Source organism: Lithobates pipiens, unplaced genomic scaffold, assembly GCF_037356315.1.
Source record: "Lithobates pipiens isolate NorthernLeopardFrog02 unplaced genomic scaffold, aLitPip1_a1.2 Scaffold_18, whole genome shotgun sequence".
NCBI lineage: Eukaryota > Metazoa > Chordata > Amphibia > Anura > Ranidae > Lithobates > Lithobates pipiens.
Genome location: NW_027507758.1, coordinates 366,026,587 through 366,053,327, shown reverse-complemented (window position 1 = coordinate 366,053,327; position 26,741 = coordinate 366,026,587). Strand labels below are relative to the sequence as shown.

Sequence of the window (26,741 nt, the reverse complement as noted above, 5' to 3'; positions counted from 1 at the left end):
AGGGGTTAAATCAGGAATGCCCATGGAGCCCTCTGATGTGGCCAGCCACCTCCTGACCTGGGATGGCGGATCATCAAGCCCAGATCATAGGTTCCCAACCCACCATCCTCGAGTATCAGTGTGAAGAACAGAGCCAGCGCTAGAGAAAGCAGAGCAGATGCTTCCTATATATTGCAGCTCCTGTCACAGGTGAAGTGATACTAAAAGTACTCTGGCTATCACAGGAGCAGGCGTGATACAGGAAGTATCAGCTCTGCTCTCTACTGCCACACTGATGCTTGGGGATGGTGGGTCGATAACCAGCCAGCAATACCCACCAGCAGTACCAATCAGCAGTACCAGGCAGCAAGACTCACCAGCAGTACCTGCCAGCAAGACCTGCCAGCAGTACCCACCAGCAGGACCTGCCAGCAGGACCCACCAGCAGTACCCACCAGCAGTACCAGCCCCGAAGGAAAGCCAGCAGCAACCACACCCACTTGGGGGACAGCAGTAGCCATTGATACCTGCAGAAATCCTGAGGAATAAGTGACGATTGAGGTCAGTTGAGGTGCAAGTACCACAGGGAGGGCATCAGTCTGAAAGGGGCCTTAGGTGGAGTCTGCTGTGTCCGTGGCTGCTCTGCATATGCAGAGTGAACACGGACCTGTCATCTGCCCACTCCGCTCAATGTGGCCCACGACCTATTACCAAGTCCCTAAAGTAGCCCTCACTCTTCAAAAAGGTGGGCACTCCTGGGGCAAATCTTTTACACTCTGTGCAAAACTACGAAAAAAATGATTATCTACAGTTGGGCTTGCAATTGTAAAATTGCTATCTGATGATTTGGACCAATCTTCAAAATAGCAGTTTCCAGCCTTAGTTTAGATGGGCACTATAGTGTGTTAAATTCCTTCTCAGTAAATAATAGATGAACAAGTAAAAAAATAGGTTGTCTATAAACAGTAAAGTAAATTAAGTCCTAAGAGGTGAAAGTAATAATTTTTATTAAAACTGTAAGACATAAAAATAGGAAGAGTTACACCATCATCAATTTTGGTTCTAATAATTATCATATTAGAAACTTAGGTGCATTGCATCAAAAAAGGCTCTATTACATAGTTTGATACATTAAATACAGATTAGAGAATAAAAAGACAACTTAAAAATCAAAGGCTATACAAGGCTGATATAAAAATATACTCTTCAGTCATTTAACAGTATGCAAAGACAGGAAGTATTGAGAAAAACCCTAATCTTCAGATATATTGAAGTTGAAAATCTAAATGGTGAGGGCACATAATATCAGCTTATTCCCATAAAACTACCTTTCATTATGGTACAGTCTTGTCACAGATTTAGACCTTTTAGAACATTTCTGTAAGGTTGGTTGCTATTGGCAACCACTCAGATTTCAATAGGATTATATCACGTAGGTCTGATAAGCAGAATCCAATTGGTTACCAAACGTAACACTTTCAGTTTTCTTTTAGTCCTCTGCAATCGAAAACTGTAGGTAGTGAGGGCTGGCATTGGCATAGACACTTCTCTGCCTATTTATTTAATGTAGAATAGGAGAATAGGCTTATACTTGTAGTGCATCCTTTTTTAGATTAGGGATTTCATCAATAACATAAAAACAATAAGTAAGATCAGGCAGCATATTGTTCTTTTAGGGCAGAGTTATCATTTAATAAATAATTTTACATTTATTTATTACAGGAGACATTCATCCTGTAATTAAAGGGATGCAATTACACAAGATTTTATTACACTTTGTAATTATTAGACAATCTGGTCTCTGGACATCCCAGTTTTAGGAAACTGGTTAAAACATCAGCTTGAATTTTCCCCCGAGCTGTCTATTCATACAACAAGTTTAAATCAGGTTTAATTTCAGGTCGTTTAATCTTGACCTGGGAAGAAAAAAGAAAATAAATTAGAAATATGATAATGTATTATATATTAATCATGCAAAAAATATAACAACATTTTCTCTTGCCATACTGGGCAGATTAGCTGGTTTGTTTTACTTATATGCACATTTTATTGACTCCACCACTGCTCTGTACAGCTGCTGTATCAGACAAAAATAACCACTACTTCTACGTATGGAGAAGCTTGTGTCTCAATACATGTGACAGTATTGCTGGACCAATTACCAAGCAGCAAGGCTGTCAAATGAGTTGAGTTCACAGACCTGTGTGCAATCTAATCTACCACAAGAATGACTCATAGGGGTTGATTTGCTAAAACTGGCAAGTACAAAATCTGGTGCAGCTGTGCATGGTAGCCAATCAGCTTCAACTTCATATATATATATATATATATATATATATATATATATATATATATATATATATTATAACAAAAACCATCAAAAACCTGTATATAATAATGTTGCTACCACATTTGAGCTGCACACATTGTGAAATGTGGTGGAAGGATATATATTATAACCACAATAACATACATCAAATAAACTGTGTCAAAATTATAAACTGAGAAAATCCATAAAATATCGGTGCAGAAAAAAAGTCCATTACAGTGATCAAGAACTTGATCATCTAGTCTAGTGAGACGAAACGCGTTGGTGGACTCCATTGCTGCCATTGCTTTTAGAAAGTGCTTGATGGTACTTCTTAAATGTAAGTGCACTACTTTTTAATAAATATTTTGTCGTATTTACAGAATTACGCAATGTGGCCCTTTTTTTATTCCTCCTATTTTTCGAATATCAATCGATACTAATTATCTGGTGGAGAGGCAGTGTTTACAAGTTTTGGACAAGATCTGGATGGGCCTTCCATATGTGATAAGATCCTGACAGCTTACACTCCAGCTGCCAGTGTACATCATAAAGCCCTATCGACTTATAGAACATACATTCTTTTTGAGTCCAAATTTTCCGGTAAGCTCACTCTCTCACCGATGGTGGTGTTGTTACACGGGTGACCATAAGAATATGTCTTAATATTTGGTGAATTTGAAGATTATCAAGCTCTTGATCACTGTAATGGACTTTTTTTTCTGCACTGATATTTTATGGACTTTCTCAGTTTATAATTTTGACACAGTTTATTTGATGTGTTATTGTGGTTATAATATATATATATATATATATATATATATATATATATATATATATATATATATATATATATATATCCCTCCGCCACATTTCACAATGTGTGCAGCTCAAATGTGGTAGCAACATTTTTCTATACAGGTGTTTTCTGGTTTTTGTTATAATATTTATATATATGCACAATTTGGTTTTGTGAATCTGGTGTATTTAAGCGCTGCACTATATGCACGTTCTTTAAATTGGGGAACAAATTTATCTGTTTGTTGTGCTAGCTGCTAATCCTTTTCCCAATTGTGTGAGGGTGCATTCATGGCAATGGTAAGGCTGCATTCATGGCAATGGTGAGGCTCCATTCATAGCAATGGTAAGGCTGTATTCATGACAATGATGAGGCTGCATTCATGGCAATAAAAAGGCTGCATTCATGGTACTGGTAAGGCTGGATTCATGGCACTTGTGAGGCTCTATTAATGGCAATAGTGAGGCTGCATTCGTGACACTTGGGAGGCTGCATTCATGGTAATGGTGAGGCTGCATTCATGGCAATGGTAAGGCTGCATTCATGGTAATGGTGAGGCTGCATTCATGGTAATGGTGAGGCTGCATTCATGGCAATGGTGAGGCTGCATTCATGGAAATGGTGAGGCTGCATCCATGGAAATGGTAAGGCTGCATTCATGGTAATGGTGAGGCTGCATTCATGGCAATGGTGAGGCTGCATTCATGGAAATTGTAAAGCTGTATTCCTGGCAATGGTAAGGCTGCATTCATGACAAAGGTGAGGGTGCATTCATGGCACATGTGAAACTGCATTCATGGCAATGGTGAGGCTGCATTCATGGCATGTGTGAGGCTGCATTCATGGCACTTGTGAGGCTGTATCCATGGCACTTGTGAGGCTGTATCCATGGCACTTTTGAGGCTGCATTCATGGCAATGGTGAGGCTGCATTTATGGCAATGGTGAGGCTGTATTTATAGCAATGGTGAGGCAGCATTCATGGCACTGGTAAGGCTGCATTCATGGTAATGGTGAGGCTGCATTCATGGCACTGGTAAGGCTGGATTCATGGCACTTGTGAGGCTCCATTAATGGCAATGGTGAGGCTGCATTTGTGACAATTGTGAGGCTGCATTTGGGCACCTGTGAGGCTGAATTGATGGCAATGGTGAGGCTGCTTTAATGGCAATGGTGAGGCTGCTTTCATGGCAATGGTGAGGCTGCATTCATGGTGATGGAGAGGCTGCATTCATGGCAATAGAGAGGCTGCATTCATGGCACTGGTAAAGCTGCATTCATGGAAATGGTAAAGCTGTATTCCTGGCAATGGTAAGGCTGCATTCATGGCAAAGGTGAGGGTGCATGCATGGCACTTGTGAGACTGCATTCATGGCAATGGTGAGGCTACATTCATGGCATGTGTGAGGCTGCATTAATGGCACTTGTGAGGCTGCATCCATGGCACTTGTGAGGCTGCAGTCATGGCAATGGTAAGGCTGCATTCATGGTAATCGTGAGGCTGCATTCAAGGCAATGGTAAGGCTGCATTCATGGCAATGGTGAGGCTCCATTCATGGCACTGGTAAGGCTGGATTCATGGCACTTGTGAGGCTCCATTAATGGCAATGGTGAGGCTGCATTTGTGACACTTGTGAGGCTGCATTCATGGCAATGGTGAGGCTGCTTTCATTGAACTTGTGAGACTGCATTCATGGTGATGGAGAGGCTGCATTCATGGCAATAGAGAGGCTGCATTCATGGCACTGGTAAAGCTGCATTCATGGAAATGGTAAAGCTGTATTCCTGGCGATGGTAAGGCTGCATTCATGGCAAAGGTGATGGTGCATTCATGGCACTTGTGAGACTGCATTCATGACAATGGTGAGGCTGAATTCAAGGCATGTGTGGGGCTGCATTAATGGCACTTGTGAGGATGTATCCATGGCACTTGTGAGGCTGCATTCATGGCACTTGTGAGGCTGCATTCATGGCACTTGTGAGGCTGCATTCATGGCACTTGTGAGGCTGCATTCATGGCAATGGTAAAGCTGTATTCCTGGCAATGGTAAGGCTGCATTCATGGCAAAGGTGATGGTGCATTCATGGCACTTGTGAGACTGTATTCATGACAATGGTGAGGCTGAATTCGTGGCATGTGTGAGGCTGCATTAATGGCACTTGTGAGGCTGCATTCAGGGCACTTGTGAGGCTGCATTCATGGCAATGGTAAGGCTGCATTCATGGCAATGGTGAGGCTGCATTTATGGCAATGGTGAGGCTGAATTTATGGCAATGGTGAGGCTGCATTCATGGCAATGATAAGGCTGCATTCATGGCAATGGTGAGGCTTCATTCATAGCAATGGTAAGGCTGCATTCATGGCACTGGTAAGGCTGCATTCATGGCAATGGTGAGGCTGCATTCATGGCACTGGTAAGGCTGGATTCATGGCACTCGTGTGGCTCCATTAATGGCACTATTAAGGCTGCATTTGTGACACTTGTGATGCTGCATTGATGGGACCTGTGAGGCTGAATTCATGGCAATGGTGAGGCTGCTTTCATGGCAATTGTGAAGCTGCTTTCATGGAACTTGTGAGACTGCATTCATGGTGATGGAGAGGCTGCATTCATGGCAATAGAGAGGCTGCATTCATGGCACTGATAAAGCTACATTCATGGAAATGGTAAAGCTGTATTCCTGGCAATGGTAAGGCTGCATTCATGGCAATGATAAGGCTGCATTCATGGCAATGATGAGGTTGCATTAATGGCATTGGTGAGTCTGCATTTATGGCAATGGTGAGTCTGCATTTATGGCATTGGTGAGGCTGCATTTATGGCATTGGTGAGGCTGCATTTATGGCATTGGTGAGGCTGCATTCATGGCAATGGTGAGGCTGCATTCATGGCAATGGTGAGGCTGCATTCATGGCAATGGTGAGGCTGCATTCATGGCAATAGGGAGGCTGCATTCATGGAAATGGTAAGGCTGCAGATGGGCACTGATTAGGCTGCATTGATGAGCATTGACCCTTATTTTGCTTCACAGATCTTTATTTAAAATGTAAGTTTTCTCCTGAAACTTCCCTCTTAAATTGAAAAAGCGTGTTATATGCCTGTGCATGTTATAGAGCAATAAATATAAGAGATATAAGAGATATTCATTTATATATATATATATATATATATATATATATATATATATATATAACACACCCACTCTCATCTCTTCACCACACACAGCCACAAAGACAAGAGAATTCTTGTTCGGCATTGTATCAGTGCTCGGGCAAACACGCTTAGACCGAATTTTAATGGTTCAAAGAATGTCAGGCAACATGGTCGGCCCTCACACATGTTCACTTCATCAAATCTGGCTCTCTCTGAAAAAAAGTTTGGACACCCCTGGAGTACACTCTAGGAAGAGGATTTAGCTGGGTCTTGTTTGCAAAGGCTTTGTAGTGACTGGCAGAGCCAGGTTTTACCAAATGGATGTATACAGTAAGCACAAAACACACCATTATAGTGAGTATGAAAATTTACTAGGGCTGACTGTTAATAATCCTAGATTCAGTAAATGAAAAATAAATCGATACAAAAATTATGATAAAGACTAGACTAGATGTCAATAAATTTTAATAAAGTGATACATACCTCTGCCGCACTGTTTACTTTGTCTAACTGTGGTTTCCAGTCAATCAAATCGGGTGATGTATCTGTGTTTAAAGATGAGTTATCCTTGTCTCCCATTCTTTGAAAAGCTAGAAGTTTGAGTGCAAAGAAATGTTACATACCTTTCTGAGCAGTATGTGTCACTAAAAGAAAAACATGTTCAAAAACAAATATGTTGAATAATTAATAAAGATATACCCACATGGAAAGAGTGATGATTTCCAGCTAAAACGTGTTTGGAACAACCTGAATGAAAAAGAATGCATGTCATTCAATCTTATTGTTTGGACATGTATAAAATGGAGAAGGAATATAAATGCAATAATAACAAAAGAATGTAATATAGAAAAAGCAGACTGTCATAGACTTGAAAAAAAGAAACAGTGCTAATGGAATCAAAAGATTGATGAGATTGTTTTGCTGAAGCAATATAAAGTAGAAAGATATTTTTTTTTTTTTTTGGTCTAAAGCCTTAAAGTGATACTAAAGACTTGTTTTTTTGTTTTTTTTAAATAACAAACATTTGATACTTACCTGCTCTGTGAAAGGGTTTTGCACAGAGTGGCCCCGATCCTCCTTTTCTGGGGTCCCCCGGCAGCGCTCCTGGCTTCTCCTCTTCACCGTGCCCCCTCATAGAATCGCTTTCCCTGGGGCACCCGTGCAGACATGCTCCCGAGTCCAGCTGCTGCATCAATTGACACAGACAGCAGGACCCGGCCCCACCCACAGCTCCCGCATCATTGGATTTGATTGACAGCAGCGGGAGGACCCGAGACTGCGGCTGGAGCTGCCGTGGTCATCCTGGACACCAGAATGATCAGGTTCAGGTAGGTAAAAGGGTGGCTTAAGGGGCTGCTGCAGTACAGAACAGAAGGTTTTTCACCTTAATGCATAGAATCCGAAACTGTTGAATCCTGTGTATAACACTTTTTACATATGACATACTAGGGCAGACTTGTTAAGTCTAATGTATGGCAATTACATGAAATATATTTTTTCCCATTAGAGTGAAGGCACCTGTCTCCTTACAGGGGAATAACCAACATAGTGCATGGTGAGTATTGTGTGCTTGTCACAGCTACATATATCACAGCTATATACTGCTAATTGTGGCAATAACTTTTTCCGTGTAACTTCATACATTGTATAATGCTTTCTTAAGTAATATTCCTTTTAATATTAGCACAAACACGGCATCCCAGAATATATTGGCAGACAATAAGGCTTAATGTACACAGGACGTTTTTACAACCTCTCCTGAACGATTTAACTTGACAGATAAAAACCCACGCTTAAAATATCAGTTTTGCCACGTTTACATGCTGCGTTTGCGCTTAGAAGCGTTTATTTTTTTAAATAGCCAAAAAATAAAGACCCCTGTTAACGAAACGCAGCTAAACGCTGGTACCGTGTTTAACCATATTTGGCATCTGAAACATCAGAAACTTTGGCACCTGAACTAATTTTTTTGCCTTCAAAGAAAAGCCTCTAAAAAGCAACTGCCTAAAAACTACATTAAACAAACCTGTGTACATGTAAATGTATGTGTAAAGCAGCCAACTACCTCTGAACATCCGTTTACCAGCAACAGTGTACATGAGGCCTAAAAGATTTGTCACTTACTGGTCTGTATCGCCATGACCATTCTTGCTTTTCCTCTTTCTATAGAGGTATATTCCCAATACTATGCCCACGATCAGCAGCAAGAGGAACGCCAAAGCTCCAAATAATATTCCAAAGAATGCATTAAGGTTCATTGCAAGGTTTTCACATCGTTCACCAGAAGTGACATAAATAGTGAACGGTTTACAACTGAAATAGAAAGAGATAATACATTTTAAGTAACAGGACATAAACTGACTGTTAATCTAGTGATATTTAAAATGCTAAAAATACAACCTCTTGTTAGGAAAATGTAGACTGATTATACCAAATAACAAGGGAATAGTTTGTCTTTCTAATAGAAACAAACACAAAATAGTCCATGAGAAAAAAGAACCCAGGGTGGCATTAATCTTTTCTACATGACTGCTTGTAAATTTAATTTAATGAATTTGACTATGTTTTATAAATTCAAAAGTGTTAATTCAGTATAGTGGCAAAGGAATGGCAGTTTCCAAAGTGGGCCAAAGTTGCAGTTCTTTGCTGTCAACTAGCTGATACCCAATACAAGGCTCTATTATTTTTAACAGTCAGATACTCACAGATTTTGAAGCCTTTATGCAGGAGTAGGCAACCTCGGCCCTCCAGCTGTTTTGGAACTACAAGTCCAATGAGACATTGCAAGACCCTGACAATCACAGGCATGACTCCTAGAGGCAGAGTAATGATGGGATTTGTAGTTTCACCACAGCTGAAGGGCCAAGGCTGCCTACCTTTGAAGGGTCAGAAACATTTGTGCTGTTAAGACTCTGTTTGTGATTCAAATGGACAAAGACATGTGCATATCAGGTAGGAATTATGATGCTGGAGACACTTGGGTATATGAAGTGTGGATAAAACTTTGTGTAAGGTAGGAATTATGGTGCTGGAGATTCATGGGTAAATGGGGTGTGCATAATACTGTGAGTGTAAGGTGGGAATTACGGTGCTGGACATTTTGGGGTATATGACGTATGCATAGGAAGATATTTCTGTAGGAAGGGAGGAGAAAACATCATAAGAGCATGTTTACTTACATGCAGGTAGCATTGCCTTCCACCAGTTTACAAGTTCCATCATTCATACAGTGTGAATAACACTTAGAAATACATTGTAATGTGTTAGAATCCAATTTAAAGCCAGGCGAACACAAGAACAGATCATCCACGGCCACTAAGAAAAAAGACAAGGATATACAATTATTATGATAGTTAAAGAGGTTGTAAACCTGAAAAAAAATAACCCTGCAAGACAAAGGCATAATGAGCTAGCATACATCGCATACTAGCTCATTATGAAATACTTACCTTAGAATAAAGCCCCGCAGCAGTGCCTGCACACCGCTGGCACGGCCGACACCTTTCTTGGAGTTACTTCCGAGTTCATGGGCTCAGTTTCTGCGATTGGCCGAGCCGCGATAAAAACACTCCTGCTAATGCACGCAAGTGCTGCCGGCCATGGCACATGGTCCTGAAGAACCACGCATGCGCCGATGATGTAGGTGGCAGCGTATATAGTAAATATCTCCTAAAAAGTTTAGGAAATAATTACAGTACCTACAGGTAAGCCTTATTATAGACTTACCTGTACGTACACTTAAACAGGAAGGCTTTACTTCCTCTTTAACCAGATTTGTGGTGCTTTCATAACATACATTTCACAAAAAATCTCTGAATTATTGACATTTACCTTGAATGAGTTGAATGTCAAAATATAATAACAAAAAAAATGAGAAAATTCACACAAAGTCAAGCTATTTAGCAAAGTGTTGCATTTTGTGAAAGGGGAAATAAACCCTTGGTGAAGTGGATGGATGTAATCAGGTGCATACAGACCTGCCTATAATTTGGGGTCAGTATTATATGATTGGAGTTGGGAGAATGGTTTGGCCTGAGCATTGGGAGAACACCCATATTTTCAGGGTGTTCGGCGGGTGTTGGTCCCCCCGAACGCCCTGCAATGCTCTGTCATAGATCGGTGAATACTGGGTCAGGGATGCCAGAAGGGGGAGCGGTGCCACCAGGTGACGTAGCCAGGTAGCCCCACCCCTTACCTATATAAGAACTATCAAATGGCTTAGTCTGTAGTAGGCGGCCAGCCTGATAACTTGTTGACACTTTTTTGACACTTTTTTGGTGAATGGGTATCCCAAACTCATTCACATAAGGGGGAGGGTCGGGATCTGGGGGTCCCCTTGTTAAAAAGCCCCCTGCCTGCAGACCCCCACAACCACTGTCCATGGTTGTGGGGATGAGGCTCTTGTCTCCATCAACATGCACCACCGTTGAAGACATGTAGCTTGGTATGACCTGCCAAGCTGCATTCCCTGATAAGGGTCTGGCATGTTTAAATAATGCATCACAATTTAACTTAACCCATTAGATTTTAGGTGACTAAAATGTACTGGAGAATTTAGTTGACTAAAATGGCATTATAATCAAAAGACTATGACTAAAACTAAATCGAAATTTGACATCAAAATGAACACTGTTTAAGACACGCTTGGGGGAATTCAATAAAACTCTTGCCAGTGTTTTCTGGCAGTATAGACCTTTAAAATGGCCTGATCCAAACTCAAAAATCCCTGCTCCCCATTTCTGTAGCTTTACTGACACATGCGTCAGAATCAGGCAGTTCTTAATAGCGCTAATACTGCACCAAATTCAAAAATAATTTCCTCCACATGATTAAACTGGAGGTAAATAAGGCCAACTCTAAGTTGGCATACAGAGACAAGCACAGTGCCTTTCTCTGTGCACTGTGTAGATGTAGTAGGTGGTATGTTTGCTGCCGATAGCCTCTCCCTACTTGTCACTGGCTGTTAAGGACACTGTTAGCTTCATAGCCAACAGGCTCCTAACAACCACTGACACTGACAGTAAGCTGGGCCTGATGGGGATTCACAGGCATTAGTTTTCCATCAGGTCTGCTGTCACCTTGTGATTGACAGCTGGCAGTGGGCAGATTCTATATCCAACAGCAGGCTGTCTACTGGCTATGGATCAACCCACTGCCTACTGTCAATCACAAGGGGAGAAAACCTGATGAGGAACTAGTGCCTGTGAATCCCCATCAGGCTATTCTCACCCAGCTTTAAAACTTCTTGGTACTATTTGACAGCTGAAGTGCCAGGAGGAAGCTCAGCGGCACAGTCTAAGTAATCTCCTGCATGCATGTTTACAAAAGGCACATGAATTTGTCACCTGCATCTGCAAAGGTTCATTGGATGTATGCTATTTTTAAATTCCCCTTAATGTTTTATGGGGACTTTTTTGTTCATGGATGTATAGAGCTTGATAATTTTTTTTGTTTAAATTTGTACATTATATTTTGTAAGTGAGCTACTTCTTTGATCATATTATTGGTATAATGTGTTCTATCTGATCTATTATTTATAAGCTTATCTTTATTTAAATGTGCAGGGTTTCATTGTATTATAGTTAACCTAAACAAGTGCTGCAATTTCAACGCAAAAGAGTTTAAGTTGCCCAGTTTCAAATTAGGCAAACATTTAATCATATGAAATTAATAAAAACAAAAAATACTATGAGTACATTAACACAGGTCATAGGTTTTCACTATAAGGGTTTTTTCACACGAATGTTCCATATGTCAGTTTTTCCTGCATCCATTGGTGAATTAAAAAACGGACATACATGTATGTCTATGGACTGGCGGATGTTAGCAGATGATCATCCACTGACATCGGTCTTCAGTAAGGTCTGTTTTTTGAAACGGAAGAAAACCCTATTTTCATCAAAACGTAACAAACCAAAAACGGATGTTAGTGGACAATCCTCTTACATCCCATCCGCTAACATATGTTTTTCACTCAAAAAGTGCCCATTTTGAAGGCTTATTTGCAAGTAATTGCCCATAAAAGGGGTATAGGGGTCTCGGTACTGCCCTGGGGGACATGCATCAATAAAAAATGTTTTTAAAAAATGATTGTTTTTCAGGAGCAGCAGGAATATATTTATTTTTTAAAGTCAGCAGCTAAAAAAAATAGCTGCTGACTTTTAATAAGGACACTTACCTTTACCGCGATGTCGGCCGCCCGTGGTCAACCCATCCCTTGGCTCTCAGGTCCCGGCGCTGCCATCCTCACTAAGGGAAACAGGCAGTGGAGCCTTGTGGATTCACTGCCCGTTTCCTACTGCGTATGCGCAAGTCGCGCAGGCTCTTTGTGAATGGGATGTGCTATGTTAGGAAACGCACAATTCCCACAACACAGCGTGCCCCATTACCCAGAAGACAAAGCGAGGAGGAAGAGGCAGATTAGGAAGACTTCCTAGCAACAGGGTTTTCTGGTAAGGTAATTTTTTTTTCAAATGTTTGTTTTTAAATTTTTAAAGAATATTAATGCTGTTTTTTTTTTTAGGGTGGCCCTCCATTTCAACAATGAAAAAAAAAATCCCTTTAAATATCGTGCCTGGGGGGATCGCCTTACTGTGCCTGTAAAGTGGTACATTTGTAGCATACAGAACAAGCTGCAGCAAAACTAAAATTTCTAAAGAAAAAAATCCCATTTAAAATGACTTGTGGGTACAATTGCCGAGACCTGGCTATTAAAAAATAAATAAAGAAATGGTGTGGGGATTTTAAGGGTAACCCTACGCCGAAATAAAAAAAAATGGTGTGCCCCCCCCCTAAATCCATACCAGGACCAGAATCCTTATTTGAGCCAGCAGCCTGGCAGGTCAGGATAGGGGGGGACGAGCGAGCCCCCTCCTTCCAGGCCACATGCCCTGAACATGTGAGCTGCTTGTCCCCATGTTGATGGGGACAAGGGCCTCTTCCTGAAAACCCTGGGCGGTGGTTGTTGGGGTCTGCAGGCAGGGAACTTATCGGAATCTGGAAGCCCCCTTTAACAACGGGGCCCCCAGATCAAAAAGTAAAAACCACAAGAGACAGTTTTCGACAAATCCTTTATTGAAAAATAAAAAAAAGTGTCCCGCGATGTAATCCACCGTCAATCACGTCGCCCGACGGATCCCCCAAAATAGCAAAAATTAAAATGCATGTGACATCACCTGATGTCAGAAGGGGGCAGGGCCCCTTGGTTTTGTCACCGGGTGGCCCGCCCTTGCCTATATAAAGAAGGGAAAAAAGGGCATACGGCGGGTAGCCTCCAATGGAGGCAAAGCGTTTTCATTTTTGCTATTTGTCGGGTCCATCAGGCGGCGTGATTAATGTTGGATTACATTGCGGGACACTTTTTAAATATTTTAAATAAAGGATTTGTCAAAAACTGTCTCTTGTGGTTTTTACTTATTGACACTTTTTTGGTGAATGGGTAGGGGTATGATGTACCCGATACCCGTTCATATAGGGGGGGACAGGATCTGGGGGTCTCTTTGTTAAAGGGGGCTTCCAGATTCTGATAAGCCCCCCCGCCTGCAGATCCTGACAACCCATACCAGGGTTGTCGAGAAGAGGCCTTTGTCCCAATATGGGGATAAAGTGCTTTGGGGTGGTGGTGTGCCCCAAAGCACCCACTCCTCATGCTGAGGGCATGTGGTCTGGTATGGTTCTGGAGGGGTGGGCGCTTGCTTGTCTCCCGCCTTATCCTGACCTGCCAGGCTGCATGCTCGGATAAGGGTCGGGTATGTATTGTGGGGGAGACCCCATGCCGTTTTTTTATTTTGGTGTGTGGTTCCCCTTAAAATCCATACCACACCCATAGGGTCTGGTATGGACTGGGGGGAGCCTGTGCTGTTTTTTTTCTTTAATTAGTAGCCGGGTGCTGGCAATTTTAACCACGAGTCATTTTAAATTGGATTTTTCTAACAATGATAATAAACACTCGAGCAGCCAGCACAATATTGATGAACAACTAATATAAAATGGGTGCAGCCCTCATAACATATGTCCATAGAACATTAATTCTCAGATATGGTTGAAGACAGCACACTTGATAAGGTGTACACTAAGTGTGGACAAGAAAGGAGAACCACCACTGGCACCCAAACACACTACTGCTTACCCTCCTCTATAGACCCTCCTTACAAGGGTCAAATAGGCATTGATGTAATAAAATCCCTTGATCTCAGCAAACCACGACCAATCAGGCAGAGTAGGATGGATACAGGCACCCTGGTTTCCACTCTCCAATCCCAGTAATCACACCGTTAAATCCACACAAGTGTTATTCCCATAAAATACAGAGGAACAACCTCATGGTGCAGAAATCCTTAATCCAGTTTTATTAAATAAATGAATGGTAGTACACTCACATGATCCAGGTATAAAACAGGCTCGTTAGTAGATAAAAAAAACTTCCACTAGCTGGATTTTTACTCCACAAAAGTAATCACACTGTTATAGTAAATGGAGTATAATAAAAAATTATACCAGAAGCCCTATCAAAAGTATCCTTAAGAATTTATGGATAAACATAAATTAATCTAGATAAAAATCACATAGAATAAAATGTGTAGTCTTTCTATTAAAAAAGGAAGTATGCCGGGAAACAGCGCCATCTTGTGGATATAACATAAAATGTCAGTCTTACCTGGAGCATACATAGGGTATGACCAATATACTCCAAACCACACAGACACTGTATAAGGTAAACCGCATGCTTAGTGGTGCAAGTTATGATAGGTTTAATGGGGAAATGTTCATGAGTGGAATTAGACTGAAAGGTATCAGTCTTCCTTTTCCCCTGCATATTGATTTTACAAACAGAACATTTCCTACATGGAAAAAAAACTCCCGCATTGTAAAAAAATACACTCTGTTGGGGGGGATCTATGTTTCTGTTTTTTATATATATATTTAAGTTTGTTGCAAACACTAGGTTATGTTTTGGCTATGTCTCTGTTGTACATGAGTTAGATTAGCGTTATTGGTTATTTATTTGAATTATGTGTAGCGGATGGCATTTTGGACAAAATACCATACCCATGTAAATTTAGTTTTTGCCTCAGAACAGTAGGGGTTTTGAGGGTTAATTACGTAGGTTGGCCTTGACATCAGTCTGGCCGGGCTGTGTTGGAAGTTCTGCCTGGTCATGTGAGCAGTGAGGTGCACATGACAGGCCAGAACCAGGCCTGCTTGGACGTTTTGAGTATCAACCTTCTCGGAACCAATCAGTGGGAGTTTTGGGCCCCGCTGGGGAGTCTGGGAAGGCATACTTAAGATGTGTGGGTCACGTGTTCAGGTAGAGGAGTTTGTGAGGCCCATGTGGTCTGTTCTGGTTCCAGGACCAGGGTAGCCCCGTGAGGGTGTTCGACATCCCGCAACATGTTCCTGTTAGAGGCCCCTAATAGACCCGTCTGGTCTGGGGTAGGGATCCGTCTGTTCCCGAGTCTCAGAACCTGCTGGTCCGAGGCACAGTAACTGAGGGAGGATTCAAGGTATTTGGGTGTGCTCTTGGCTTGGAGAAGCACCACAGCTCGTGGAAGTGACTGGGGGAGGACTCTTCAGAGGAGGGCCGGCAAGTGGCATCCTGAGAAGTGCCTGGTTACTGAGTTGGGAAGGACACTGACAAATTCACATTTTTCCAGTGCCACTGAGGAGACGGGGAGCGTTCCAGGTACTGAGGAAAAGGGTTCCTGTTCATCCTTAGTTATAACTTGTACACGCTCATAGGATTGTTTCAAGGTTTGAGTCAACGTGCTGACTGCCATGATCTCTAGCTAGAGATCTGTCCAGCCTTGAAGTACCCAGCTGCGAGTGGCTACTCTCTGGGTGGAATTAAAAACTTTGCTAGACCTGAATTTCAAGGTGCCTGAGTTCTTCACCCGTACCCTCTGTTTCCATGAGAGACTGTGTTATTGGATGTAACTACTGCAGAATAAAACCTTTCAAAAGGACTTTATTTGTGTCAGCGTTCAAGTTGTTGGGCATCAACTCTGGGAACCCCTAGACGTGGAAGAGTAGGCCAAGAGAAGGTAACTGATAAGCCCAATAAGTCAAGGCCACCCTGCAAGGGTTATGACCGCTACATATGAATTATTGTGAAGTTTTTATGTTATAATTGGCATTTTATGTCATAGCCACAAGATGGCACTGTTTCCTGGCATACTGCCTTATTTTTAATAGAAAGAATACACATTTTATTAGTGGGAATGCTTCAGCAGTCCCACTATTGTTATTCGTTATTATTAGTGGGAATGCTTTATTAGTGGAAATGCTTCAGAATGGATGGATCATTTGAGTGTACTACCGTTCATTTATTTAATAAAACTGGATTAAGGATTATTGCACCATGAGGTTTGTTCTTTGTATTTTTGGGAATAACACTTGTGTGGCTTAGATGCTGTGATTACTGGGATTGGAGCGTGGAAACCAGGGTGTTTGTATCCATCTTACTCTGCCTGATTGGTCGTGGTTTGCTGAGATCGAGAGATCTTATTTGCTTATCAATGCCTATTTGACCCTTTTAATGAGGGTCTAAAGAGCAGCAGAGTGTTTGGGTGCAGGTGGTGGTTTTCCTTTCTTGTCCACACTAAAGCCCCATACACACTATCAGATTTTCTGCTGATTCTATTTCTTCAGATTTACCAAAACCATGTAGTGCAAGGGCCTGCCTGACTGCATACAAATTGAAACTCCTAAGGTTTGACCTCATATTATATGGTTTTGGTAAATCTGAAGGAAAAAAATCAGCAGAAAATCTGATAGTGTACAGCTTATCAAGTGTACTGTCTTCAACCATATCCGAGGATTAATGTTCTTTGGACATTTTTTTATGAGTGCTGCACCTATTTTAAATCACTGCTTCTGAAAAAACAATGTTTTAAGAATATATATATATATTGATACATGTCCCCCAGGGCAGTATCCATACCCCTATAACCATTTTATGCCAATTACTAGTTTTTTAGTTCAGTTCAGTTTTTATTTGTTGTAAAAAACAGATGTCAGAGAAAAAAAAAGGGACTGAACTGAACTAAAAAACTAGTAATTGGCATAAAAGGGGTATAGGGGTCTGGGTACTGCCCTGGGGGACATGTATCAATATATATATTTTTTGAATGAAAAAACTGAATGCCCTAAGATGTATCACTTATGTAAATACATCAATGTAGTAACTCCATTCATCCTGGCATACGATAAGTAAATATGACAGGCATTATTACTTTCTCAGCTGTATCAAAGTGAATCCACCAGATACATTGTAAACAGCAAGGTCATGATATTTCAGAGTTTAATTATTGCATTCTCAATCAAAACCTTTTTTCTGTTGTAGTATATGATAAGACTTTCCAATTCTAATTTCAACAAAATAGATTTTGCCATTTATGAGTGTTGTGAACCTTTAACAAATAACTTTAAACAAAAAGTATTTTCTAGACATGACTCAGATTGCTCCGTATACTTACATGAAATCTGCCCCTGCATATCAATCTACATATTTTTTTAGTTAGCTACAGCAAGCCTAGCAGCAGTTCTAGAAACTGATCATTTTAGCAAAGTAAAGGATACACAGTAAGGATTTAGTAAACGGTAAAGAATGGTAAACACTTACGCTTGTCACCATCTATGACATTAGCTATTGTAAGCCCTGTTGAACGTGTACTTCTTTGACTTTTGTCCAAAATATATTCCACCAATTTTTCATTTAAGAATGTAATTACTGTGATATTTGCTATATATGTAAACCGTGCTGTGAAATTTGCAGTCCAATATGTATCATTAATCATCCTGAAAAGATCAGAAAAATGCATAAATAATAAAACCATTTAAAATATAAACGTATTTACTAAAAATTTCATTTTATAGCATTCACCTCTAAATTTATGTGCACAGAAACAGCAACACTTAACACGTCAAAGCAGAAACTGAATGCACTAGACAACTAATAATGTATACACCAAATTACTTGAAGCTGCTGTACTAATTGAAACTGGTTAGCACATTCCCAATGATAATGGGAGCTGAAAAATAATTTCATTATGAGGAATTAGAATTACATGTGGGAAAGGGATTTAAATGCAGTTGTCAGCAATGAGTTAAACCTTGTTCTAACAAATGATGAAACACCCAGGGGTGAACTCAGCTTAAGGCTGGCCATGCAAATATTTTTTTCTGAAGACTGTTGTAATCTATAGCTTTCCAATTTGGTTGATTTAGTAACAGAGTAGAGACTGTTTACTTTGCAAACTGATCCCAGTTCTTAAAGAGGAACTGAATGCACAAATAAGAAAATTGTGAACAGGCTGGCTCTTTATGGTGGACTAGCAATGCAATGTTTCTTCTACAATAAAATAAGCTTAGCTACCTGTTCACAATCTTCCCCAGAATGTAAACAGAGCTGCAAATGCATTACGTTTCCAGTACAGTGACACCAGCCAATCAAGATGGCCAATGATCAGCGCCCGGAAGAAGCTAGGGAGAAGATGACCTCGCCAGCGTTGGACCTTTGGCGAGTATTTGTACCTTTAGTTCCACTTTAAGGTGAAGTGGTCTGTATTTTGATTATATACTGTGCACAGCCTCTACTCTTTTAGCAAGTCAACTACACAGAACTGAATGACAGTGGAAACTTTCTGTATATAAAATATTTCTATAGGCCTCATCTCCCTTAACTCAGATAGAAGACTATTTTATCAAATCACAAATGCCTAGACTACCCCTTAAGGTGAGTAAATTAGGTGAAGTGGTCTGTAATTTGATTATATACTGTGCACAGCCTTTACTCTTTTAGCAAGTCAACTACACAGAACTGAATGACAGTGGAAACTTTCTGTATATAAAATATTTCTATAGGTCTCATCTCCCTTAACTCAGATAGAAGACTATTTTATCAAATCACAAATGCCTAGACTACCCCTTGAGATGAGTAAATTATTAGACGAACCATTTACATTAGAGGAGATACAAAAGGCGATTGGATCTATGAAATTAGGAAAATCCCCTGGCACAGATGGTTTTACCATTGCTTATTATAAGACTCTATTTGCAACCCTTGGTAAACATATGTTACATTTTCTCAATGGATTGGGATTAGATACAACATTCCCCCGCGATACCCTCGCGGCATTTATCGCGGTAATACCGAAAGAGGGAAAAGACCCTACTGCATGTAGTAGCTATAGGCCGATTTCGCTGCTTAATACCGATCTTAAGATATTTACGAAAATTATAGCTACCAGAATTCAAGAGTACATTCTGACCTTGATCCATTTGGATCAGGTCGGAGTTGTGCCTACTCGTGAAGCTAGAGATAATACAATTAAAGTATTAAATCTACTACACGTAGCAAATAAGGAGCATATACCATGTATATTTTTAGGAACCGATGAGGAAAAGGCTTTCGATAGGGTTGATTGTCAGTTTATGAAAGCAGTACTGAGATACATAGGGATTGGAGACAATATGTAAAAACATATATGTAAACTATATTCAGAATCTTCTGCCCTAGTAAGAGCAAATGGAGTACTATCAGAACTTTTTTAATAAAAAACAGTACAAGACAAGGCTGTCCCTTATCACCACTCCTTTTCACTCTTACATTAGAACCTTTTCTCTGTATGGTTCGCTTAAATCATGATATAGGTGGAGTGAAGATAGGGGACACTCAACAGAAGGTAAATGGTGTAAAAGGATCTTCCTGCGCCAGATAAGAATATACTAATTAACGTAAAGCTGCACGCACTGAGGGAAATATCTGAACCCACAGAGAAACAAAGGTAAAAGGATAGTGGTGCGCTGTACAAGAACTATTTTAACTATCAGACAGGAAGCGAATGATAAGCATAAGCAATGGTTACACTAACAAGTGACATAACTCAATAGCCTTTCCCTTTAAGAATCCTGCAGTGGTAACCCGAATCCTGGCTGCCGTTCCTATCCTGCCTATTTGTAGCGGTGTATGGTACCTTTAAGGGTAGCTTTGGGGTGTTCAGCATGGAGGGTCTCAACCAAGTATCATGTATGAGGGATTAGAGCACAAAGGAAAAATGCCCCATAGTATAGTATTTCAAACATTTATTCTGATAAGAAAATATAGGGTAAAAAACAGGTACTCACAAACATAAAGTACACAGAGCATTGTATAATCAAGCGGCGAGCTCGATGTGCGTCACTTCCAGTAGCAGCAATCCTGATGCGTGTTCGTCACGAGTCACGTGACTTCATCAGGGGACCTTCAACAACTTTCACTCCCTAAAAGTCATGGGGGTCTGGGAGTGCCGGATATACAGAAATATCAACAGGCGATTCATTTGACCAGGCTGATCGATTGGAATCGCCATCAAACAACTAAATTATGGCCTAGATTGGAACAATCTCAAAGTAAAAATCTACTTACTAGGGCTCCGTGGTGTAGCTTATCAAAGTTAGAGGATATAAGAGATCACACGCTAATTGGATTGACAGTGCGAATATGTTCATTATTATTTGCTAAGTACCCACTTATATCAACATACTCTTCCTTGTTCCCAATAGTAGGAAACCCTGCTTTTGTACTAGGAATTCAGGATCCCGTATTTAATTTACTGAGAAAAAATGGCTGCTTTCAGGTATCGCACTTTTTGATCAATAATAAATGGCCAACAATATTTGAATTAATGGATACAACTGTTTTTTTCAAACTGGATCACTGGAGAGCAGTCCATTTGACTTATTTCTTTCGCTCATTACCTTCACCAGATAGCTTCAGTTTGAATCTTACCCGATACGTGACATACTGTACAGAGGAGGGTTCTCTTTCTCATGCTTTGTCAGCCACATATAAGTTACTGATTAAACCAGCTGAGGATTACCAGCTCCCATGCCTTCGTGCCCTCTATAGTTATGTGGTTTAAAAAAGTAGAGGAAATTAAGAAAATGGAAGAACTAATTCTTAGCAAACGCCACCAAAAAGATCGTTATAATAGGACCTGGACCTCCTGGAATATGTATATTTTCTCTGAAGAGAGAAAGGTCCTATTTGAAAGAGATAGGGCAGATTAAATAAATAGATAATAGAGGGGCTAATATAAACAAAAACTGAGGTATAATAGAGCTTTATGACTTTTGAGGGGGAGCGCACTCGCCATCACCATCTCCCTTTGTTTACTATTTCTTTTCTTTTTTTGTTTTTTTTTTGTTTTGTTTTTTGTTTTATTGATTAGGGGGAAAAAAAAGAGAAAAATTAGACACAGGAATATTTTTGGTAACGGGTTTAAAGTAATGAAACTGGCATCAATATGTATAGAGGGAAGCCCGGTTGATTGGTTAGAGGGGTAGAAACAGTCACTATGTAAATATAGGTTGTAATATTCAGAAAGGTGTGGCCAAGATGAAGGATGTTAATTTGATACAGTTGATCTGTTATTAGAATATATCTATTTCTCCCTTTATATTTTTGTGTTTCTGGAAATAAATAAAATATTTGAGAAAATATTTCTATTGCTCAAAATGATCCTCTAACTTTGAAAAATCATTTACAGGAGAACTTCAGTGTTACTTTTTGATAAAAGCTATCTCTAAAAATAATCATGCAGAGTATAGGGTAGTTAGGGGCATGTACGCTCTCCTCCCTTTCTTGTTGTGACCTGGAAAGCGTTGTCTATGCCATCACTCCATGTCCCCAGCTAGCTCAGCTGGAAAGTAATGTTTTTAAATGTGATCTGTTTAGCAAAACATTCAGTGGAGCCCAGAGGAGACATGTAGGGCCTTTTAGAAAGAGAACCCGTCACCTTAAAAAAAATTACATAGGTGGCTTTTTGTCCCCCATGTGATTAAAAAAATAAATAAAAAATTACTCAAGCCCATAAAATCACTCTAAAAAATTTTGCCTACACATGAAAACGTTCATTGCAATACACATGTTAAATATTGCTGTGCACGCTGGAGTGAGAGCAATAATTCTAACACAAGGCCTCCTCAGTAACACTAAACTGATAACTATAGGGGGCTTTTGAAGTGTTGCCTATAGATAATATAGGGTAGACATGTGCAGAGTAAAATATTTCGTTTCGGAATTTCGTTTTCGTCCGAAAGCTTAATTTATTTAGTTACTCCCGAAATTCGTTTTTATTTATTTCGTTTTTCGTTCAAAAATTGCATTCGTCCGAAAATCCACATGAATTACGGTCGAATCTGTCTTGGAAGGCTTATGGTGTCTGTCGAATGTATAAAGAAGATTCGACGGAGCTAACTATATAGCATACTTTAGAACCCTATTAAAGTCTATGGGACTCCAACGTTCAAAATCTAAAGTGCTAATTTTAAAGGCTAATTTGCAAGTTACTGTCCTAAAAAGTGTTTGGGGACCCGGGTCCTGCCCCAGGGGACATGTATCAATGCAAAAAAAGTTTTAAAAACGGCCATTTTTTCGGGAGCAGTAATTTTAATAATGATTAAAGTGAAACAATAAAAGTGTAATATTCCTTTAAATTTTGTAGGGGGGAGGGGGTTGTCTATAGTGTGCCTGTGAAGGGGCGCATGTTTCCCGTGCTTAGAATTGTCCCTGCACAAAGTGTCATTTATGCAGGAAAAAAAGTCCTTTAAAATCACTCGCAGCTATTATGAATTGTCGGCTCCGTAATACAGAGAACACTCATTGAAAGTCATTGATAAAAAAATAAATAGATAAATAAATAAAAAAGCGTGGGGGTCCCCCAAATTCAATTACCAGGCCCTTCAGGTCTGGTATGGATATTAAGGGGAACCCTGCCTCAAATTTAAGAAAAAAATTGACGTGGGGTTCCCCCTAAATATCCATAACCAGACCCTTCAGGTCTGGTATGGATATTAAGGGGAACCCCGCGTCAAATTTAAAAAAAAATTGACGTTTGGGTTCCCCCTAAAAATCCATACCAGACCCTTTATCCGAGCACGCAACCTTGCAGGCCGCAGGAAAAGAGGGGGGGGAGAGAGCGGCCCCCCCTCCCTCCTGAACCGTACCAGGCCACATGCCCTCAACATTGGGAGGATGCTTTGGGGGTCCGTGACCCCTCAAAGCACCTTGTCCCCATGTTGATGAGGACAAGGGCCTCATCCCCACAACCCTGGCCGGTGGTTGTGGAGGTCTGCGGGCGGGGGGCTTATCAGAATCTGGAAGCCCCCTTTAACAAGGGGACCCCCAGATCCCGCCCCCCCCCCTGTTTGAAATGGTAAGGGGGTACAAAAGTACCCCTACCATTTCACAAAGAAAGTGTAAAAAATGGTTAAATAAAACAAACACACTTTTGAAAAATTCCTTTATTAAAAATAAAAAAATAAAAAAAAGATTCCAGCGGCGGTAATCCACTCTTGCTATCCAGCGACGGACGGTCATCTCTCCAGCGATGTCTCATGTCATCCAGCGCAGCGAATCCTCCGTCCTTCTTCTGTCTCCGTGGAGGAGACACTGCAAGGATTCCGGCGGCTGACGTTTCTTATATACGGAGGGCGGGGCCACCCGTCACCTGACCCCGCCCCCCTCTGACGCAAGGGGAAACCCGGGGTTCCCCATGACGTAGGGGTGACCCGCACCCCTCTGATGTAACACAGGCAGGTTTCCGTTACATCAGAAGGGGGCGGGTCACCCATACGTCACAGGGAACCCCGGGTTTCCCCTTGCATCAGAGGGGGGCGGGGTCAGGTGACGGGTGGCCCCGCCCTCCGTATATAAGAAACGTCAGCCGCCGGAATGCCTGCAGTGTCTCCGTGGAGGAGACAGAAGAAGGACGGAGGATTCGCTGCGCTGGATGACATGAGACATCGCTGGAGAGATGACCGTCCGTCGCTGGATAGCAAGAATGGATTACCGCCGCTGGAATCTTTTTTTTATTTTTTTATTTTTAATAAAGGAATTTTTCAAAAGTGTGTTTGTTTTATTTAACCATTTTTTACACTTTCTTTGTGAAATGGTAGGGGTACTTTTGTACCCCCTTACCATTTCAAACAGGGGGGGGGGCCGGGATCTGGGGGTCCCCTTGTTAAAGGGGGCTTCCAGATTCTGATAAGCCCCCCGCCCGCAGACCTCCACAACCACCGGCCAGGGTTGTGGGGATGAGGCCCTTGTCCTCATCAACATGGGGACAAGGTGCTTTGAGGGGTCACGGACCCCCAAAGCATCCTCCCAATGTTGAGGGCATGTGGCCTGGTACGGTTCAGGAGGGAGGGGGGGCCGCTCTCTCGTCCCCCCCTCTTTTCCTGCGGCCTGCCAGGTTGCGTGCTCGGATAAAGGGTCTGGTATGGATTTTTAGGGGGAACCCCACGTCAATTTTTTTTTAAATTTGATGCGGGGTTCCCCTTAATATCCATACCAGACCTGAAGGGTCTGGTTATGGATATTTAGGGGGAACCCTACGTCAATTTTTTTCTTAAATTTGAGGCAGGGTTCCCCTTAATATCCATACCAGACCTGAAGGGCCTGGTAATTGAATTTGGGGGACCCCCACGCTTTTTTTATTTTTTATTTTTTTATTTTTTTATCAATGACTTTCAATGAGTGTTCTCTGTATTACGGAGCCGACAATTCATAATAGCTGCGAGTGATTTTAAAGGACTTTTTTTCCTGCATAAATGACACTTTGTGCAGGGACAATTCTAAGCACGGGAAACATGCGCCCCTTCACAGGCACACTATAGACAACCCCCCCCTACGAAATTTAAAGGAATATTACACTTTTATTGTTTCACTTTAATCATTATTAAAATCACTGCTCCCGAAAAAACGGCCGTTTTTAAAACTTTTTTTTGCATTGATACATGTCCCCTGGGGCAGGACCCGGGTCCCCAAACACTTTTTAGGACAGTAACTTGCAGAATCTTTTCTCTCTGTCAAATCTTTTTTCTCGGTCGAATATTTTCTCTATATAATCTTGGACTAATAGAGGTAAGGTTAGGCACATTCGACCACAGGTACTATAGACAGATTGTTGTCAGAGTCATGTCGAATCTCCTATTCTATATCGAACTGTTGTAACAATGAAAACGAAAATAAAGCATTTATTTATGTCGGATCTTTCGTTTTTCGGATTTTGTGCTTTCGTTATCATTTGTCAAAACGAAAACGAAAATAGCTGAAATTCGGACGAAAATGCATTCGGATGAAAACGAATGCACATGTCTAATATAGGGTACTGAAGTTTGTCGCCATTTCACAGGCTCACACAATCTATTAACTCAGTGCAACCTCGTCTTATATTTTACCACAAAATTGGATAGTTTAATGCATTCACTTAAGCATGTTTTTTACTAACATTTTACATTTCCTAGACCTTAGCGTTAATAATGTGTGACATAAAAAAACTCTACCACTATTTTATTCTCTAGGGTGTCTGCTTTCAGAAAAAATATGTTTGGGGGTTTTGTGTAATTTTCAGGCTTAATATGATTTTTTTGAAATGTGTGCAAAAAAACCCCCAAAAAACGGTTCTGGCAGCGAATAGGTTAAAGCACGAAGAACAAGAAATTACATATGTACTAGTCCCACAAATATCTAATCTACTCATTTTGACCATTCTCATCAACAATTTTAATTGAATTAATTTGAAGACTTAGAAAAAATTTACTGTTTATGATTTATTATAAGAAACAAGCAGCAAACTCATTTTCTAAAAGACCTGAATTCCACTTCTGTATATGGTGAGAGTACATATGGCTCATGTCATGTTAACAGCATTCTGAGTGTATTGTAGACATCACTCTTAAAAGCAGGGGTGGCCCATCCAATAAGGGTGCTGCCACCCCCCCCCCATCCCCCCATCCTTGCGTCCAGCCCCTTGCAGGAAGCCAGATGCATAAATTCCAATGGGGGGGTTTAAGCACCTGATTAGAGCCAGAGGCTCTAATAGGCTTCAAAATAGAGTGGGCTGGGCACACAGAGCATTGCACTATGAGCCCACTCAGGTGTGTTACAATAATGAATGAATATATGTAAAAAGAGTGCAGCGCGAAACAATAAAATGCATTAATGTGAATACAGACAAATATTAAACTATACGAATGTGCAGATAATCAACAGTATATAAACAATAATAACTGTGAATAAAGTTCGAAGACACATATGCTAAATTATATCACGTGAATAAAGTGCAATTATGCTAACAAGAAGTTCATATAAAGCTGGATTCCATGAAAGAAAGTCCCATGGGAGAAAAGAGTCTTTGGAAATGACGATCATAGACCTGAAGGCGTGACACCCATCACCATAACAAAAATGGAGGCTTACCCCTGATGATGTCATTTATGATGAAACGATCGTTGGGATAGCTACGTATACATGCTGCTGCACTTGTGCGATCTCTGCTTGAAACTCACAAGGATTTTATCTGTTTGATCTGTTGATTGTGTCATGATCATAGCTTGGACATTTATGTAAGTGTACTGCGGACCATCCTGGTGGAGGATTCTCTGCTGCTACCCCTGATGCCCATGGGATCTATTCGCCATGACTTGCGGGGACAATTCAGGGAAGGAACTCCTGGCCT

At 40.9% G+C, this 26,741-nt stretch overlaps 1 protein-coding gene across 1 annotated transcript in view; it reads right to left on the bottom strand.

The window, feature by feature from the left end:
- Window positions 1–969: 969 nt before the first annotated feature.
- LOC143988214 (uncharacterized) overlaps window positions 970–26,741 on the bottom strand; it is a 224,610-nt gene continuing 198,838 nt past the window's right edge. Inside the window, exons 55-60 of the mRNA XM_077487601.1 lie at window positions 17,861–18,036; window positions 9,420–9,555; window positions 8,365–8,553; window positions 6,944–6,987; window positions 6,724–6,830; window positions 970–1,895 (exon numbers count right to left, since the gene is read on the bottom strand). Of these exons, the coding sequence (XP_077343727.1) occupies window positions 1,842–1,895; window positions 6,724–6,830; window positions 6,944–6,987; window positions 8,365–8,553; window positions 9,420–9,555; window positions 17,861–18,036 (706 nt within the window). The 3' untranslated portion in view covers window positions 970–1,841. The remainder of the gene's footprint in view (window positions 1,896–6,723; window positions 6,831–6,943; window positions 6,988–8,364; window positions 8,554–9,419; window positions 9,556–17,860; window positions 18,037–26,741) is intronic.